At 41.1% G+C, this 19,803-nt stretch overlaps 1 protein-coding gene across 5 annotated transcripts in view; it reads right to left on the bottom strand.

The window, feature by feature from the left end:
- EFCAB2 (EF-hand calcium binding domain 2) overlaps positions 1 to 19,803 on the bottom strand; it is a 130,842-nt gene that overhangs the window by 53,347 nt on the left and 57,692 nt on the right. For all 5 annotated transcript variants that reach the window (XR_002318161.2, XR_002318162.2, XM_070474404.1 and 2 more), the window contains exon 3: positions 1,000 to 1,072. Coding sequence is in view for 3 of the 5 variants with exons in the window: in XM_070474404.1 (XP_070330505.1) it covers positions 1,000 to 1,072 (73 nt within the window). In the remaining 2 variants the exon portion in view is untranslated. The remainder of the gene's footprint in view (positions 1 to 999; positions 1,073 to 19,803) is intronic.

Here is a 19,803-nt window from a genome sequence, read left to right as displayed (position 1 = left end):
GAGATAAATAAAATCATACATGCTTGCCTTTGTCCCTAGCCTCTTTGTTGATACTTGGCCTCCACCAAAACCCACATACCTAATAAACAAGTTTGAAAAGAGTTTTCTAGTGACTGCCCAGGTAGTTCTTTTCCCTCCAGGCCTCTGCCTTGTTGAACTGAAAGTTGTACTTGAAAGTTGATCAGATACTTTTCTGGAAAACCAAATAAGGCGTGAAGCTCTCTGGTTTTGGGCTTCTCATCAACGTTTATAATTCCCTCCAGCAACTCATCTACACTATTACAAATAAGCATTTTCAAAATTCAGCGTCAAGTGAGTTATTATTTTATTTACTACTAATTGTGAAAGTTAGTTTTATTTCCTCAAATATATTCTGTACAGTCTTTCCTCTTTCTGCTCCCTGTAAACTGACATTATTTACTATATTCATCTGCCAATTTTCATTCTGCATACAGTCAGTCCCCTGTGTCTACTGGCCTTTCTTCAACTAATTACAAAGAGTGTAATGTCTAAAGTGAGGTCTTTACTTGAGCCATCGCATTACCTGGTCATAAACACTTCTTTAAGATCTGATACCAATTCTTACAGATCCTGTTAATTTGCTAATTCACATAGCTGTCCTAGGCTTCCCTGGTGGCTCAGCGGTAAAGAATCCACCTGCAATGCAGGAGTCACGGTTTTGATTCCTGGGTCAGAAAGATCCCCTGGAGGAGGGCATGGCAACCCACTCAAGTGTTCTTGCCTGGAGAATCCCATGGACAGAGGAGCCTGGCGGGCTACAGCCCATGGGGTCGCAAAGCGTCAGACACGACTAAAGTGACTTAGCATGCATGCACGTTCATAGCTGTCCTAAGGTCTTCACTGAGTACATTTGGTAATTTAGGGCATTTTTCACTTCAGGTAACGATTGGCTTTTTTTAATTACAAGAAGATAGAGCCATGCAAAAAGAGCCATTCCATTTCATTCAGCCATGAATGAAAGTTTCTCAGCCTACTTACCTCTGCAATCAGATCATGTAGCTCTCCTTCACTAGGGCAGCATCCTAATGACCTGATAATTGTTCCGACCTCTCTGTGGGAAAAAAAAGTAGTCAATTGTTTTAGAATATAAACTCTGAAAAAACAAGCACTATGTTTCTCTAAATTCTTTCACAGCAGGTGTAGCACAGCAAACAAAGTCATGTAATAAACATTGCCTCAAGAGGATGAAAGATACTTTCTGAGGAAAGGAAAAGGCAGACAAGTGAACCCAAGAGAGAAGAAAGAAGTGTTTGTGTTGACTGGCAAGCGCAAACCCTGCCACTTCCTAACTGGTTTTAAGTGTTAGTTAATTCTTTTGAGCCACAGTTTCCACATCTGTAAAATGAGGATGATAATCTCTAAGGAGGTGAAGTCTAGAGGCAGGGTACCCAAAAGTACGACCTCTAGGGGGAGACTATTGTTGTTGTTTAGTCGCTAAGTCATGTTCAACTTTTTTGAGACCCCATGGGCCATAGCCCACCAGGCTCCCTATATCCTGGGATTTCCCAGGCAAGAATACTGGAGCGGGCTGCCATTTCCTTCTTCTGGAGATCTTCCCAACCCAGGGATCAAACCCTCACCTCTTGAATCTCTTCCTTTGCAGACAGATTCTTTACTGCTGAGCCACTGGGGAAGCCATTGGCAGACTGCTAGGGTTCCAACTCCAGTCCTGTAATTTGCTAGACTGGGCAGGTTAATCTGCATGCATAAGCCTACCTGGCAGGTGAAACAAAGATTCTTCCTTGAAATACTCAGAACTGAGCTGAGAATACTCTAATGGCCAAATAATATGAGACCATAACATAAAGCACAGCTCTTGACAGAGTAGACATTCAATAAATATTAGTTATTCCTCGCCCCCTCCCCAATAGGAATGTAATTCAATTTATCAATAACCAGCTTCACAGCTGAATTCTACCAAAAATTTAAAGAGCTAACACCTATCTTACTCAAACTCTTCCAGAAAATTGCAGAAGAAGGTAAACTTCCAAACTCATTCTATGAGGCCACCATCACCCTAATTCCAAAACCAGACAAAGATGCCACAAAAAAAGAAAACTACAGGCCAATATCACTGATGAACATAGATGCAAAAATCCTTAACAAAATTCTAGCAAACAGAATCCAACAACATATTAAAAAAACATACACCATGACCAAGTGGGCTTTATCCCAGGAATGCAAGGATTCTTTAATATCCGCAAGTCAATCAATGTAATACACCACATTAACAAATTGAAAGATAAAAACCATATGATTATCTCAATAGATGCAGAAAAAGCCTTTGACAAAATTCAACATCCATTTATGATTAAAACTCTCCAGAAAGCAGGAATAGAAGGAACATACCTCAACATAATAAAAGCTATATATGACAAACCCACAGCAAGCATCACCCTCAATGGTGAAAAATTGAAAGCATTTCCCCTGAAATCAGGAACAAGACAAGGGTGCCCACTCTCACCACTACTATTCAACATAGTTTTGGAAGTCTTGGCCACAGCAATCAGGGCAGAAAAAGAAGTAAAAGGAATCCAGATAGGAAAAGAAGAAGTGAAACTCTCTCTGTTTGCAGATGACATGATCCTCTACATAGAAAACCCTAAAGACTCTACCAGAAAATTACTAGAGCTAATCAATGAATAGAGTAAAGTTGCAGGATATAAAATTAACACACAGAAATCTCTTGCATTCCTATATACTAACAATGAGAAAACAGAAAGAGAAATTAAGGAAACAATACCATTCACCATTGCAACAAAAGAATAAAATACTTAGGAGCATATCTACCTAAAGAAACAAAAGACCTATACATAGAAAACTATGAAACACTGATGAAAGAAATCAAAGAGGACACAAACAGATGGAGAAATATACCGTGTTCATGGATTGGAAGAATCAATATTGTCAAAATGGCTATACTACCCAAAGCAATCTATAGATTCAATGCAATCCCTATCAAACTACCAATGGTATTTTTCACAGAACTAGAACAAATAATTTCACAATTTGTATGGAAATACAAAAAACCTCGAATAGCCAAAGTAATCTTGAGAAAGAAGAATGGAACTGGAGGAATCAACCTGCCTGACTTCAGACTATACTACAAAGCCACAGTCATCAAGACAGTATGGTACTGGCACAAAGACAGAAATACAGATCAATGGAACAGAATAGAAAGCCCAGAGATAAATCCATGAACCTATGGTCACCTTATCTTCAACAAAGGAGGCAAGGATATACAATGGAAAAAAGACAACCTCTTTAACAAGTGGTGCTGGGAAAACTGGTCAACCACCTGTAGAAGAATGAAACTAGAACACTTTCTAACACCATACACAAAAATAAACTCAAAATGGATTAAAGATCTAAATGTAAGACCAGAAACTATAAAACTCCTAGAGGAGAACATAGGCAAAACATTCTCCGACATAAATCACAGCAGGATCCTCTATGACCCACATCCCAGAATTTTAGAAACAAAAGCAAAAATAAACAAATGGGACCTAATGAAACTTAAAAGCTTTTGCACAACAAAGGAAACCATAAGCAAGGTGAAAAGACAGCCCTCAGACTGGGAGAAAATAATAGCAAACGAAGCAACAGACAAAGGATTAATCTCAAAAATATACAAGCAACTCCTCCAGCTCAACTCCAGAAAAATAAATGACCCAATCAAAAAATTGGCCAAAGAACTAAGCAGACATTTCTCCAAGGAAGACATACAGATGGCACAAAAACACATGAAAAGATGCTCAACATCACTCATTATCAGAGACATGCAAATCAAAACCACAATGAGGTACCATTACTCGCCAGTCAGGATGGCTGCTATCCAAAAGTCTACAAGCAATAAATGCTGGAGAGGGTGTGGAGAAAAGGGAACCCTCTTACACTATTGGTGGGAATGCAAATTAGTACAGCCACTATGGAAAACAGTGTGGATATTTCTTAAAAAGCTGGAAATAGAACTGCCATATGACCCAGCAATCTCACTTCTGGGCATACACATTGAGGAAACCAGATCTGAAAGAGACGCATGCACCCCAATGTTTATCACAGCACTGTTTATAATAGCCAGGACATGGAAGCAACCTAGATGCCCATCAGCAGACGAATGGATGAGGAAGCTGTGGTACATATACACCATGGAATATTACTCAGCCATTAAAAAGAATTCATTTGAATCAGTTCTAATGAGATGGATGAAACTGGAGCCCATTATACAGAGCAAAGTAAGCCAGAAAGATAAAGACCATTACAGTATACTAACACATATATATGGAATTTAGAAAGATGGTAATGATAACCCTATATGCAAAACAGAAAAAGAGACTCAGATGTATAGAACAGACTTTTGGACTCTGTGAGAGAAGGCGAGGGTGGGATGTTTCAAGAGAACAGCATTGAAACATGTATATTATCTAGAGTGAAATAGATCACCAGCCCAGGTTGGATGCATGAGACAAGTGCTCGGGCCTGGTGCACTGGGAAGACCCAGAGGGATCGGGTGGAGAGGGAGGTGGGAGGGGGGACCAGGATGGGGAATACATGTAAATCCATGGCTAATTCATTTCAATGTATGACAAAAACCACTGCAATGATGTAAAGTAATTAGCCTCCAACTAATAAAAATAAATGGAAAAAAATAAAAAAATAATAATAAAATTTTTAAAAAAATTTATCAATAACCTAAGAAAAGTATAAGCTATATTCAGTACTCCCTGGATACTCAGACAGGGGATTAATAATAGACTGTTAAATGTTTTCATTTAAAATGGTTAAAAAGTTGTGATATTTTGAAAGTTAACTTGTTCAACTTAACTAGATGTTAATGTTAACTAATGTTAGCAACTTAACTAATGTCCACTTAACTAGAATATTTAACTTCTTCACCATTCTGGCTAATATCTGTGGTATTATATTTACTCTCTATTTTACAGAGAAAACATTTTAAATAAGAATTTTTAAGTTCTTCACTTCAGGAGGCTGAAGGATGAGTATCAAGAAAAAAACCTGAAGTCAATAACTGTGGAATATAGGATTCCTGGTGTTCACTGACTGATTTGAGGGCCAACTAAACATGTAATGTCTTCAAGTCAACTCTATTTCGTACCTCCCTGGGTTCCTTAGTCTCACTGCTTTTCATGCCCACGTGCCTCACTGAGGCAGGATCTGAACATGATGCTGTTACTAGAGACTAAAAATGTTTTATGAGATTATACTTTCTCTCAAGAAGCAGCTAAAGATGACCCATGAAACTGGCTAACACCAATGTAGTAATACTCTTGTAATATCAGACTGGGTATTGCATACGTTAGAACAAATAGTTAGTGAGGCAGGGACAAAAAAATATAATTTGATAAACAGTCATGGATTTATCTCCTCCATAACCTTCTAGGCCTTCTGTTCTGTGAATCAGAGAACTGCTTCAACTCCAGACTCAGAAGGATAAGAATAAAGGCTGCCTTAACTCACAGAAACAAAGGGAAGGCAGGGAAGTGAGGAGGGTAGTGTTTGTATGCCCTTGCCAGTTAGAAATCTTGGGGAGGTGGGCTGGGGGAAAAAAAGAGAAATTTCAGGCCTGCACCATGCAATACAGAAGCTATTACCTCCATCTGGCTATAGAGCACTGGAAATGTGACTAGTCCAGATTAAAATGGACTCTAAGTGAAAAATATATATGGATTTCAAAAACTAGTATTAAAAAAATGTAAAACATCCATTAATAATTTTTAATTGATTACATGTTGAAATCATATTTTAGACATATTGGTTAAATAAAACACATTGTTTTACCTGTTTCTCTTTTAGTTTTTAAAAATACAGCTACTAGAAAATTTTAAATTATATATGCAATCCTTCTTTTGATGGTTCTTTTCTAGGGAATAGCTGCCATTATGATGCACTTTGTGAAGACAGGTACAGTACATAAACAGAAAATTAGAATTGCATTGTGCTGTGTCAGCAATGTAATTTATCCCCCCTGTGCCACTATGAGAAAATTTCAACCTTATTCATTTATTTACTTATTTACTGGCCACATGTCAAAGCATGAAGAATCTTAGTTTTCTGACCAGAGGTCAAACCTATGCCCCCTGCAGTGGAAGCACAGAGTCTTAAGCACTGGACCTCCAGGGAATTCCCTCAAACATATTTAAATGAAGTCCTGGGTTGCTGACCCAGGTCTCACGTCTTCTGCCAATATCCAAGAAACAGTAACAGGCTAACTTACTAGCTTTTGAAGGGGATAAAATCTAAGGGTAGACTTGACATGTATAAAGATGTATAGGAGAAAATCTGGGCTGGAAACACAGATCTGGTAACAAAGCCACGGGAGCAGAAGAGCTCCTGTACGAAGAGTGCCGTGGGTGGAAGAGATGATGATGCAGGAAGAGCTCACAGGAGTCTCCCCACTGACACAACGGTCCAAGGATGAGGAATCTGCACTAGACTCAGAGAAGAGGAGCCAGGAAATAAGCTGAAATTCAGGACAGGGTGATGTCATGGAAACTAAGGAAAGAGATGAAAAAAATTGAGTCATCTTCAGTGTTAAATGCTGCTGAAAGGTCAAGGAAAATAAGTTCTGAAAAATGTCCACTGGAATTAGTAAAGAAGGAGATAGTTCTGATTCTGGACCAAGGATATTTCACTTGAAGGCTGAGGAGAAACCAGGGTTGAGGTGGATGGATCTGTGCAGTGAAGGGGAAGAACTGACGTCTGGAGGGGGACATGGTATCGGGAGATTTTTTATTTTTTAAGACCAGAAAGACGCGAGCATTCCCATTAAATACCAATGGGAATGGACCAGGGTGAAATAGAAGACCGATTTGGGCACCATCAGCTGAACAGATGGGCTTCCCAAGGAGGCGGGAAGGGCTGGGCCGGGTGCTTAGTGCTATATCCACATGGCCATCTCACCTGAAGACCTGCCACCAGCAAGCTGCTTCCTATAAGAAGGCGGTAGATTCCTCCTTGCAGTCTTAGAACATTTTACTCTGCCCCTCTTTCCACTTTGCTTTGAAGAACCCATCACCATCTTCTGCTCTCTGAGGGCATTGGGCTAGACTGTCTCACTTTGCCCAGGCAGACCACAGAAAACAAAGCCTAACGTCCTCTCAGCATCAAGGAACTTCTTTCTGTCTAGTCCTGATGATATAAGAGAAAAGGGCAAAGACCCTTCAGCTGAGGGTCCACAGTGGCCTAGAGAACAATACAAAATGTCACGAGCTCACCTGTACACAAACAACAGGTTCTCTAGCTCGCCCACCCTCCCTTTCAGCAGAAAGCTAATCTCTCCCCTGTGCTCTGGAAGCTGTGGTCAGGATCCCTGCAGCCGACCTGGGCACAAAGGAAGGGGGTGATGCCCATGGCTTCAGGTCTAGATGTCTCAGCAGCACAGCGGTTTCCCTGCCCTTGTTTTCCCTAAAGACTGCATTAGCCTCCTAGTACAATGTGGTCCCTGGAGACTCAGACAGTAAAGAATCCGCCTGCAATGCCGGGGACCTGTGTGTATTCAATCCCTAGGTCGGGAAGATCCCTTGGAGAAGGGAATAGCAACCCACTCCAGTATTCTTACCTGGAGAATTCCATGGACAGAGGATCCTGGTGGGCTACAGCCCAGAGGGTCGTACAGAGTTGGACACGACTGAGCAACTAACACTAACTGAGGACAATATGAGAGAAGAAGAGAAGGAGCCACCAAATTGCTAATGTTGAACTTTTTCTGGTCTTGCACATGGGGAAATGGAATTAGATTAGATTTAGAAAAATACAGGAACATGACACATTTTTATCTCTAGTCTACTAGACTACTCTAGATACAATTCATATCTATAACTCTAGTTTGTGGTTTGGGAATGGGATGTGAAGTCTTCTCTTTCTCTCTCCATTCTCTTCTGCTCTGCTTCCCCAGGGCCTGACCTGCTGCACCGGCTCCCTTGCCCCCAGAATCCCGGTCCCAATTGCCCAACATGAGGCAGAGCATTGCAGGTTTCCACTGCTGGATCACACACTGCCCAAAATGTGGCGTCTTAAACAACAGCAAGTTCTTATTTTTCATAATTCTGTAGGTTGGCTGGATGGTTCCTCCACCAGTTTCCCCTGGGTTCACTCATGCAGTGTTTGGCAGTTAATTAATCTACACATTGGGTTGCTCAATATTCCACAGTCAACTACTCAAAATTTCCATTATCACCACCCCGGATTCTGGGTCCCTTAACCTTCCATCCTGCCTGCTCTATTGATCCATAACCCTGAGCATCTCTATGCCTCTAATTTTAATTTCCTGTTACTGCAAAGCACTGCTGGAAGAAAACAACAAAAACCTGTGGCCCACTACAGATTCATGCCATCTAGCATCAAGTGTCCTGGACGCTGCCCGACAATCCTTTCTCTCATCTCATGTTGATGCCCTAGCAAACTTCCCAAAGAGCTATCCTGAATCCTCTCTGGCCTCAAGCTCCAAAGCATGGCCCCCCTTAATCTCAGCAGAAAACCCTATCACCTACTTCACCAAAGAAATGAAAACTGCTGAGGTCGGCACCATCACCAACCCTTCTCACTCAGCTCTGATTGCTCTAACAACATACCACAGACGAGGGAACCTAAACCACAGACATTCATTTCTCCTAGTTCTAGGGGCTTGAAGTCTGAGATTAAAGCACTAACTAATTTGGGGTCTGGGACAGTCCGAGTCCCAGCTTGCAGGTGACCTTCTTCCTGTTGTGACCTCACAGCGGGAAGAGAGCAGGCTTGGGTCTCCCTCTCCTTTGGGGGGCTCCACTCTCATGACCTCATCTAAACCTACTCCCCTCTCAAAGGTCCCACCACCAAATACCATCCTGCTGAGGGTAAGGGCCTCAATATATGAATCTGAGAAGGACTCAAACCTTCAGTCCATACTACCAGCTTTCCATGCACTTCTCTCACACCACTACAGGTGTGTACATGAAAGTGAACGTGTCAGTCACTCAGTTGTGTCCGACTCTTTGTGACCCCAAGGACTGTAGCCCATCAGGCTCCTCTGTTCATGGAATTCTCCAGGCAAGAATACTGGAGTGGGTTGCCATTCCCTTCTCTAGGGGATCTTCCCAACCCAGGGATCGAACCTGTGTCTCGTGCATTACGGGATTCTTTACCATCTGAGCCACCAGGGAAGCAAACCTCCTTCCTTACTCTCTCAACCATGGAGGGAAAAATAGCACTCTTCCTAACAAAGCTAACCCCACTCCGTTGTCTTGGCTCTTGTTCTTGACACATGTGCCTCTCTTTCAGCATCTTCATTCTTTATTATTTGCTAGCTCTTTGGCTATAAAACATTCACAATATTCCTTATCTTGAAAAAATTTCGATGGGTGCCCGACCACCTTCAACTATTCTATTTCTCAGCTTCCTTTTGCTATTACAATACTTAGAAATTATTTCTCTTGCAACTGTCGACTCCATTCCCCACTCATCCACTCCATGTCTAACCCCTCTGCAAAATACTTCCATCACTGGCTCTCTACTCATCAATCAGTCCAGGTCTCTCTCACTCCCTCATCTCTTCCCTCCCCTTCCCTTCATCTGACCCCCTCTTCTTCCTGTAACCCCTTTAAGTGCCCGCTGCTCCGTACCTCTGTTGCAGGCTGATCTCTACTGTTAAAAATATTAAAGATGGCCAGAAGAATAAGAACTGTCTTAGATTTGGACAAAAGAAGACCACTGGTATCTTAATATGGAGTGGGAAATGGCAACCCACTCCAGTATTCTTGCCTAGAGAATCCCATGAAGAGAGGAACGTGGTGGGCTACGCCCACAGAGTCACGCAGAGTTGGACACAGCTGAGCAACAGAGCACGCGCGTGCAGTACCTTAGTAACAGCACTCGTAGAAGAAAGAGGAAGGACCCCACCATCACCACCACCAGCAAGAGTGCCAGTGGTAAGAAAATCTAGACCAGAAGTTCAGAATACACGGTTGTGGAGGATGCCCACTCAGCTCGCAGCTCTAGAGCACGCACTCTGTGCCCGGCACATTCTATCACCTCATTTAATCCTCAGGAAGTAGGCACTACTATTATCTCCATTTTCAGAGGAAGAAATTAAATCCCAAAGGCATTCAGGAATGGGCCCGAGGTCACATATAGCCAATATGTTAAAGCAATGACTTCCTTGGGACTAGGGAAATCTTGGGAGCTGTGGAGAAGTCTGACAAGGGGGCTAAGCAGAGAACAGGGATGAGAACAGAAACAAAAGCCCTCACGATGTGAGAAAAGTAGATTAACTAGCATTCTGGCTTAAGAACGGACATCTCCTCTAAGACTTCTAGAAAGAACAGACTTTACATCTCATTCACTTCCCTTATGACATGATCATGATCTGCATGGATATGAGAAAAAATATCTCCTCACAATAGCTCTGTGTGGTAGGCACTGTTGTTTTACACATGGGGGAAACTGAACCACAGAAATGTCTGGTAATTTCCCCAAGATCCTAATAAGTAGCAGATTAGGGATTCAGTAGTAAGGGATTAGGGATTCAGTATGTAGGGATTCAGACGCACACACAGGCTGGACTCCACACTCTTAACCACTGCACACCACTATCTCTCATAAATATCAACTGCGCATTTAGTTAGACTTAAAAAAGAACTTGACTGTAACAAGGTGCGTCTACAGAAAGCTGTGGGTATGCCACCCCATAAGAGCCCTGAAGACAGACTCAGGGATCACAAGCTGATGATCAAAGGAAGAAATGTGGCCCTCAGATACAGTTTTGTTCAACATAGCACGCGTTTGCTTCTTTGTTTACAGGGACACATGTAAACATCATGAGAATGGTCCTACACTTCTGCTTCACATACTCTATTACAGGCATGTTCTATGTAGAAATCTGCATACATCACTCCTGAAAAATACCAATTTTGTACTGTTTAGGAGTTTACCTGCAAGAAGCAGGGGAAGGAACCAAATGGCTTCTAAAAGTTCTCCTCAAGTGCTTGACTCCAAGATTATTTTTAAATACACACACACACACACACACACACACACCTATGGCTTATAAAAGAGAATGTTCTTGTTCTCAGAGGATATACATTCGAGTATTTAAGGGAAAAGGTCACAGTGTCTACAACTTACTCTCAAAGTCTAGTAAAATGATACAAATCAATACCAGAAAAACAAACAACCCAATCAAAAAGTGGGGAAAAGACCTAAACAGACATTTCTCCAAAGAAGATATAAAGATGGCTAATAAACACATGAAAAGATGCTCAACATTGCTCATTATTAGAGAAATGCAAATCAAAGCTACAACGAGATATCACCTCACACAGGTCAGAATGGCCATCATCAAAATATCTACAAACAACAAACACCAGATAGGGTGTGGAGAAAAGGGAACCCTCTTGCACTATTGGTGGGAATGCAAATTTATACAGCCCCTATGGAGAACAATATGGAGAATCCTTAAAAAACTAGGAATAAAAAAAAAAAAGAATTAAAAAAAAAAACTAGGAATAAAAACATCATATGACCCAGCAATCCCACTACCAGGCATACACCCTGAGGAAATCAACATTTAAAAAGACACATGTACCCCAATGTTCATTGCAGCTCTATTTATAATAGCTAGGGCATGGAAGCAACCTAGATGTGCATCAACAGACGAATGGATAAAGAAGCTGTGGTACATATGTAAAATGGAATATTACTCAGCCATAAAAAGGAACACATCTGAGTCGGTCCTAATGAGGTGGACGAACCTAGAGTGAAGTAAGTCAGAAAGAGAAAAACAAATGCCATATACTAACGCATAAATATGAAATCTAGAAAGATGGTACTGATGAACTATTTGCCGAGCAGCAATGGAGATACAGACATTGAGAACAGACTTACGGAAACAGCTGGTGGGGGAGGAAGGAGAGGGTGGAAGGCATGGAGAGAGTGACATGGAAACATGCATTACCATATGCAAAATAGAGAGCCAATGGGAATTTGCTATATGACTCAAGGAACTCAAACTGGGGCTTGGTAACATCCTAGAGGGGTGGGATGTGGAGGAAGGCAGGAGGGATGTTCAGGTGGGAGGGGACATGGGTAAACCCATGGCTGATTCATGTTGATGTTTGGTGGAGACCAACACAATACTGTAAAGCAATTATCCTTCCATTAAAAATAAAATGTAAAAAAGAGTCTAGTCAAATGAAAATAACAATAAAATACAAACATAAATACAAACATAATAAATATATAGGGAGACAGCACACACATCAAAAGCAAGTATGGCAAAAATGTTGAAAATGGTGAATCTAAGTGAAAGTACACACGAGTTCAGTGTACCATTTATTATTTGTCTATAAGTCTGAAGTTTTTTAAACTTAATTTCATTCATGAAACCAAAACCAGAGTAGTAAGAAACAATAACTGAAATCCTGCCTTGTATAAACTATTGATGACACAAACTGCTCCTTTCATGTTATACACTTTTTTATCATTTTGACTTGAAAAATTGATTATTAAAGATGACTTAGCCCTCAGTTTCACAATAAAATGTACTAGTTACAACATTTTCCCTCAGTATTTTAGAATTTAATATTGAAAACTTAGCAAGATGATAGATCTAAAGCAGTCTGTTTCCAGAAGTACAGGTAGAGGTGAGGTGGATACCAGTCTACCGTGTTTGCAGGTAGAAGAAAAGTGTATGGAAAGCATGGAGCCCTTCTCATCCCTTCACCAAATACCAAGAAGGCAGCACCAGAATGCTCCCGCTCTTGCAGGAAAACAGCTGGACTTTGTGAGTGACTCTAACAAGCACTGTGCTCAAGCTCTCCAAAGACAAGCAATGGCCGGGTCAGCCTCTGGCCCGGGAGGCAGCTGACTGGGAGGCGCCCTTCTGTGGCAGTCCGTTGATGGCACCGCCCAGTAAAGCGACTGAGAAGAAAATTACTCAAAGGCAAGTGAGGTGGGGAAGGGAGGTGCTGTTTAAATACTCATAGCCCCTTTCTCTCACACGTGCTCTTTCTTCAAATGATACTGGATGAGGTGAACATATCTCAAGAGGCCTCTCGAGTTCCTAAACAGAGCCCCCGAGAGGACAGTAAAGGGAAATGACAGCAGAAACAAACGTGATGTGGAGCTTTTGTTCTCCAATGTCCTGAAATACGAGGCCAGAGCACTGAAGACCACGTGATCCCCTGAGCTACTCTCACATCATAATTCTAGTGCCAGAACAAGGGACATAACAGGAGGGTTAAGGTGCTCTGAAGAACTCCAGATGGAGCTGAGACTCCGGCCGTTCTAAAGGAAACCATACTGCAGACATCCAGCCCCAGGTGTTGTAAGGCTCCTGAGAGTGAGCTAAGAAAAAAAGAGAAATGTAAGAAAGAACAGAGGATAGAAAAAACCGGGCCATTAATTTTTTAGAAAGAGACAAAGGTCTGGAAAGAAAGAGATCTGAAAGAGAAAAATGTAAGAAAACATTGAAAGAGATGAAAATACAGGTTTAAGAGATAAGGAATAGAAATGTCAAAGCTTAATGATGAAAATAAAAGAAGCTCAGAATTAAGAGGAAATATGTATTAGATAGGAACTAGAAGATGAAATAAAAATATGAAATAAGAAAATAACTAATATAATTATATATATTAAGGCTGATTAGCCTATTTAACTTTGACTAAATGAGATTTTGAATCAAGCTAATTGATTGAAAAGTATTTCAAAATAACCTTTTAAGATGCTCAACATCACTCATTATCAGAGAAATGCAAATCAAAACCACAATGAGGTACCATTACACGCCAGTCAGGACGGCTGCTATCCAAAAGTCTACAAGCAATAAATGCTGGAGAGGGTGTGGAGAAAAGGGAACCCTCTTACACTGTTGGTGGGAATGCAAACTAGTACAGCCGCTATGGAGAACAGTGTGGAGATTTCTTAAAAAACCGGAAATAGGGTGGGAGGGGGGACCGGGATGGGGAATACATGTAAATCCATGGCTAATTCATTTCAATGTATGACAAAAACTACTGTAATGATGTAAAGTAATTAGCCTCCAACTAATAAAAATAAATGGAGAAAAAAAAAACTGGAAATAGAACTGCCATATGACCCAGCAATCTCACTTCTGGGCATACACACCAAGGAAACCAGATCTGAAAGAGACACATGCACCCCAATGTTCATCGCAGCATTGTTTATAATAGCCAGGACATGGAAGCAACGTAGATGCCCATCAGCAGACGAATGGATGAGGAAGCTATGGTACATACACACCATGGAATATTACTCAGCCATTAAAAAGAATTCATTTGAATCAGTTCTAATGAGATGGATGAAACTGGAGCCCATTATACAGAGTGAAGTAAGCCAGAAAGATAAAGACCAATACAGTATACTAACGCATATACATGGAATTTAGACAGATGGTAATGATAACCCTATATGCAAAACAGAAAAGGAGACACAGATGTACAGAACAGACTTTTGGACTCTGTGGGAGAAGGCGAGGGTGGGATGTTTTGAGAAAACAGCACAGAAACATGTATATTATCGAGGGTGAAACAGATCACCAGCCCAGGTTGGATGCATGAGACAAGTGCTCGGGGCTGGTGCCTTGGGAAGACCCAGAGGGATGGGGTGGGGAGGGAGGTGTGAGGGGGGATCGGGATGGGGAATACATGTAAATCCATGGCTGATTCATGTCAATGTATGGCAAAAACCACTACAATATAAAACAAACAAAATAACCTTTTAAAATGATTGTGAAAGTGTTTAATTGCTAGTTGTGTCTCACTCTCTGTGACCCCATGGACTGTAGCCCACCAGGCTCCCCTGTACACGGACTTCTCCAGGCAAGAATACTGGAGTGGCCTAGGCAGATACTCTGAGAAATCAAAACAGAAAGAGACACATGTATTCCATTGTTCACTGCACCACTATTTACAATAGCTAGAACGTGGAAGCAACCTAGACGTCCATCGACAGATGAATGGATAAAGAATTTGTGGTACATATACACAATGGAATATTACTCAGCCATAAAAAGAAACACATTTGAGTCAGTTCTAATCAGGTGGATGAACCTAGAACCTACTAATACAGAGTGAAGTAAGTCAGAAAGAGAAAGATAAATATCATATTCTTACGCATATATACGGAATCTAGAAAAATGGTACTGAAGAATGTATTTGCAGGGCAACAGTGGAGAGACGGACATGAAGAATAGCCTTATGGACATGGGAGAGTGGAGGAAAGGTTGAGATGTATGGAACAAGTTAACATGGAAACTTACATTACTGTTGTAAAATAGATAGCCAACGGGAATTTGCTGCATGGCTCAGAAAACTCAAACAGGGACTCTGTATCAACCTAGAGGGGTGGGATGGGGAGGGAGATAGGAGGGAGGTTCAAAAGGGAGGGGATATATGTATACCTATGGCTGATTCATGTTGAGGTTTGACAGAAAACAGCAAAATTCTATAAAGCAATTATCCTTCAATAAAAAATAAATAAATTTAAAAAAAAAAGAATACTGGAGTGAGTTGTCATTCCCTTCTCCAGGGGATCTTCCTGACCTAGGGATCAAACCTGGGTCTCCTGCATTGCAGGCAGATTCTTTACCATCTGAGCCACCAGGGAAGCCCTACTATTATTAAAACTATTAAAGTCCTTAAAATTATTAAAGTCACCATTGAAAAGAAGTATTAAAAATATATTGATGTCAATGCAATAAAATTAAAATAGTTTTTAAATTTTAATAGTTTCTTCTAAAGTCTTTCTGTCAAGCTTTTGGAAGAGGAGAGAGAGAAGGCATAAACAAACTTATTTGTGTACAGTAGTGTGTGGGTGATCAAGGGGTTTCCTCAGGAGAAAAAGCCCTGATCAGGAGCGTTGCATCTTCGTTGTGCAAATCTACCCACCATGGCCAGTTTTAAGCTTCCAATCTGACATCACTCACGATGGAGTCAGTGACAAGAGCACACTATCACATGGCACCCTCCCACACAGGAGACATATATCACCTCCGGAGCATAAATAAGACAGAGACGTAATACAGTCATTAGGAAGTGGTAAGCTTTGAGGGTTTGGCACCTTTGTTATTTTTCCACTGGTAGTAAAACGACAACTTGACAAAGTATAGAACCCTTCTTGAGTTTGTGTTACCCTTGTGCAGGGGCCACACTGATTTCTCTGCACCTGGCTTCCCTGGTGGCTCAGTGGTAAAGAATGCACCTGCCAGTGCAGGAGACACAGGTTCCATCCCGGATCCAGGAGGATCCCACATGCCGCGGAGCAACTACGCCCGGGCACCGCAGCTGCTGAGCCTGTGCTCTAGCGTCTGAGAGCCACAACTCCTGACGCCCGTGCGTTCAAGAGCCAGTGCTCCACAAGGAGGAGCCCACACACCACAACTAGCGAGCAGGCCACCCCCACACCCCCGGCTCTCTGCAACTAGAGAAAGCCCGCTAAATAAATAAATAAACATTTAAAAAAATTTCTCTGTACCATTCCAATTTTAGCATAAGTGCTGCCCAATGGAGCACATTTGTTTTTAATGTAATTAACTTGCAAGTTTATACAGCTTGTTTTTTATGTTAATTAGGTTTAACAGGGGCTTACAGAATTCCTAAAAACGTAACTCATCAGCTCTGGTGACCTAGTACTAGTCAACATGACTTCACCCCAGCACATCACTGATCCTGTGAGTCCCAACAAGCTCAAGCAACGGGTCATGTGCCTTCTGCCCTGCCACAGTTAGGTCCAACTAACTCACTTAGTGATCTATACATATATACGCGAAACAGAAAGCAAATACAATCTGTGTTTTTTTTTTTTTAAAAAAAAAAAGCAACATTTTATTTTGGAAAAAAAATTTTTTTTTCTTTTAGATAAATTTCATGGGATTTTTAAAAAATTACCAACACCTCAGCTTTGATATGCTTTTCAGAGAAAATGAAACTCAACTGTCTCATCTAAAGTCCTTAAAATTTGCAGAGACATTTTTTTGTCAGAGGTCTTATATTGATAAGAGCTACAAGTTGGTCAGTCAGTTCAATTGCTCAGTCATGTCCAACTCTTTGTGACCCCATGGACTGCAGCACACCAGGCTTCCCTGTCCATCACCAACTCCCGGAGCTTGCTCGAACTTCAAGTCCATCGAGTCAGTAATGCCATCCAACCACTTCATCCTCTGTCATCCCCTTCTCCTCCTGCCTTCCATCTTTCCCAGCATCAGGGTCTTTTCCAATGAGTCAGTTATTTGCATCAGGTGGCCAAGGTATTTCAAGAGCTACAAATTTAAGTCCAAAAGCCTTTTTGGTTAAATACTAAGAATTTGTTTCCACTCCTGCATTATATAAAGAATAGTAGACATGGAGGTGAAATCATTTCACAACAAATGAGTCACAATAAGGTTGTCCAGTAGTGGCATCATCATTTAGTTTACTTACAGCAATTGGACCACTTAAAACATTTGGCCAGGGGCAGGCGGGCTCTTGGGAGGCTGATTTTTGGTGAGTACAGTACCACGTTCCTGACACAAGGTGGAGCCAGTGGCATTGAGTTAGATTGTGAGTCTTCAGTTTGAGGGCAGTCTAAGGTCAAAAAGATCACAAAGTGAAGACCCAATTCTGCATGTCTAGGGGAGAAAAGAATTCTAGGCAAGAAAAGATTGGCAGAATATCGCACCTTCTCTATGAAATAGCTGACACTAGGCTAAGTACAGGAAAATGTTTAATGCAATTCAAAAATGTCTAAGAAGGAACAAAGGATTTGCAAATGATTTTTATTGATGTAATAAATATTTACTGAACACTACTATGCCAGGTACAACAGAAAACAAAATGAAGACTTTGCCCTTGTGGAAGTCATTTTTTCACTGACTCATTCTTGGCAAAGCCATGAAATGAAGCTTAAATCATGGCTCGTAACACCTATGGCTAATTCATGTTGATGTAAGGCAGAAAATCAAACCAATATTGTAAAGCAATTATCCTTCAATTAAAAATAAATTTTAAAGAGAAGAAAAAGGAGAATCCAAGCATTAACTCCTCTAAGAGCCCCCAGCACTCCTCACTGCACTGAGAATCTAAACTCCTTTTTCATGGCCTTTAAGAAATGTACATAATTTGCCCTCTGCTGGCCTTTGCGACTCGATCTTACACCACTCTCCTCAAAGCTACCCTGTCCTTTATGCTTCTCTCCAACACACGAACCCCTTCCCTTCATAGGGCCTTCATACTTGGTCTCCCCTAGTTCACCACATGGCAGGCTCCTAGTCTTTAACATCTTAACTCAAAAATTACCTTCAAAGAAACTTTCCCTGACCAGAATGTTTCAACTGTCCCCACAGCAGTCACGTATGAATGTGAGAGTTGGACGATAAAGAAAGCTGAGCGCCAAAGAATTGATGCTTTTGAACTGTGGTGTTGGAGAAGACTCTTGAGAGTCCCTTGGACTGCAAGGATATCAAACCAGTCAATCCTAAAGGAAATCAGTCCTGAATATTCATTGGAAGGACAGATATTGAAGCTGAAACTCCAATACTCTGGCCACATGATGCAAAGAACTGGCTCAATGGAAAAGCCCCTGATGCTGGGAAAGACTGAAGGCAGGAGGAGAAGGGGATAACAGAGGATGAAATGGTTGGATGGCATCACCAACTCAATGAACATGAGTTTGAGCAGGCTCCAGGAGTTGGTGACAGACAGGGAAGCCTGGCGTGCTGCAGTTCATGTGGTGGCAAAGAGTCAGACATGACTGAGCAACTGAGGTGAACTGAACCCCACCTAACCACCCCTCCTTCTCTAATACATCAATCCTATTTTCTTGATACCATATTTTATTACCTCATTCTGTTTTATTTACGTTACAGCACTTATTACTATGTGAAATTGTATCTATTTATCTGTTTGCTTGTATACTGTCTGTCTCTTCTTTCTAAAATACAAGCTCCATAAGGACAGAAGCCTTTCACTGTTATATTCTGACCCTCAGAAGGAGCTCACACCTAATAGGGACTCAGTAAATATTTGTTAAATAATAAATGAATACTTTTCTATTTCTCTACATTCACTCATTTAATTCTCACATCAATCCATATCATAATCTCCACTTTAAAAATAAGGAAACTGGGTCTTGGAGAAGTCATACTGATGCACTCTCTAGGAACATAACTAGGAGCAGAACCAGAAGCTGGTTCCAATCTTCTGACTCCTGTGATTCTCTCTCTCAGCTCTCTGCAATAACATCTTAGAACAAATCATGGCAGTGAGTGTAACTTGGGAGGAAAAGTAGTAACAGAGAAAAAGACTCAGATGCAGATCAGAGTCACTATGCCTTTTACATATTTCTCATGGATGTTTTGGTTATAACAAGAGTTTTAATAAATGCTAACTAAATTGACTAAAGCATTTTTCATTGCTGCAAAAGGTCTAAATAATTCCAAATTCAACATTGCCAAATGTTGGGCTGTTTACTGCCCAAACAAAGAAAACAAAATGTCCACTTTCATGGAGCCTCCTGTTTAAGAAGCAACACTGAAACGCCTTTTGGCAGACACAAAAGGAGAAAAAAAATCAACCAATAAATGCTAAAATTAGTGGGCAAATTTGGAGGAGAAATAGAATGTTTGTGTGGTCTTGACATATCTCCCCAAGATATTTACTAAGTAACAAAGTGAAAAATAACAACCTCATAGTGGGAAAACCTGGCAGACACTATCTTAACCAAGAGAGCAAGGTTAACATTGAGCACAGCATCACCCTGCCGTGGTGCGCTGAGAAAAATACAAAATCACTTATG

The sequence above is a fragment of the Odocoileus virginianus genome, chromosome 11, assembly GCF_023699985.2.
Source record: "Odocoileus virginianus isolate 20LAN1187 ecotype Illinois chromosome 11, Ovbor_1.2, whole genome shotgun sequence".
Classification (NCBI taxonomy): domain Eukaryota; kingdom Metazoa; phylum Chordata; class Mammalia; order Artiodactyla; family Cervidae; genus Odocoileus; species Odocoileus virginianus.
This window is presented reverse-complemented; position numbering and strand designations above follow the sequence as displayed.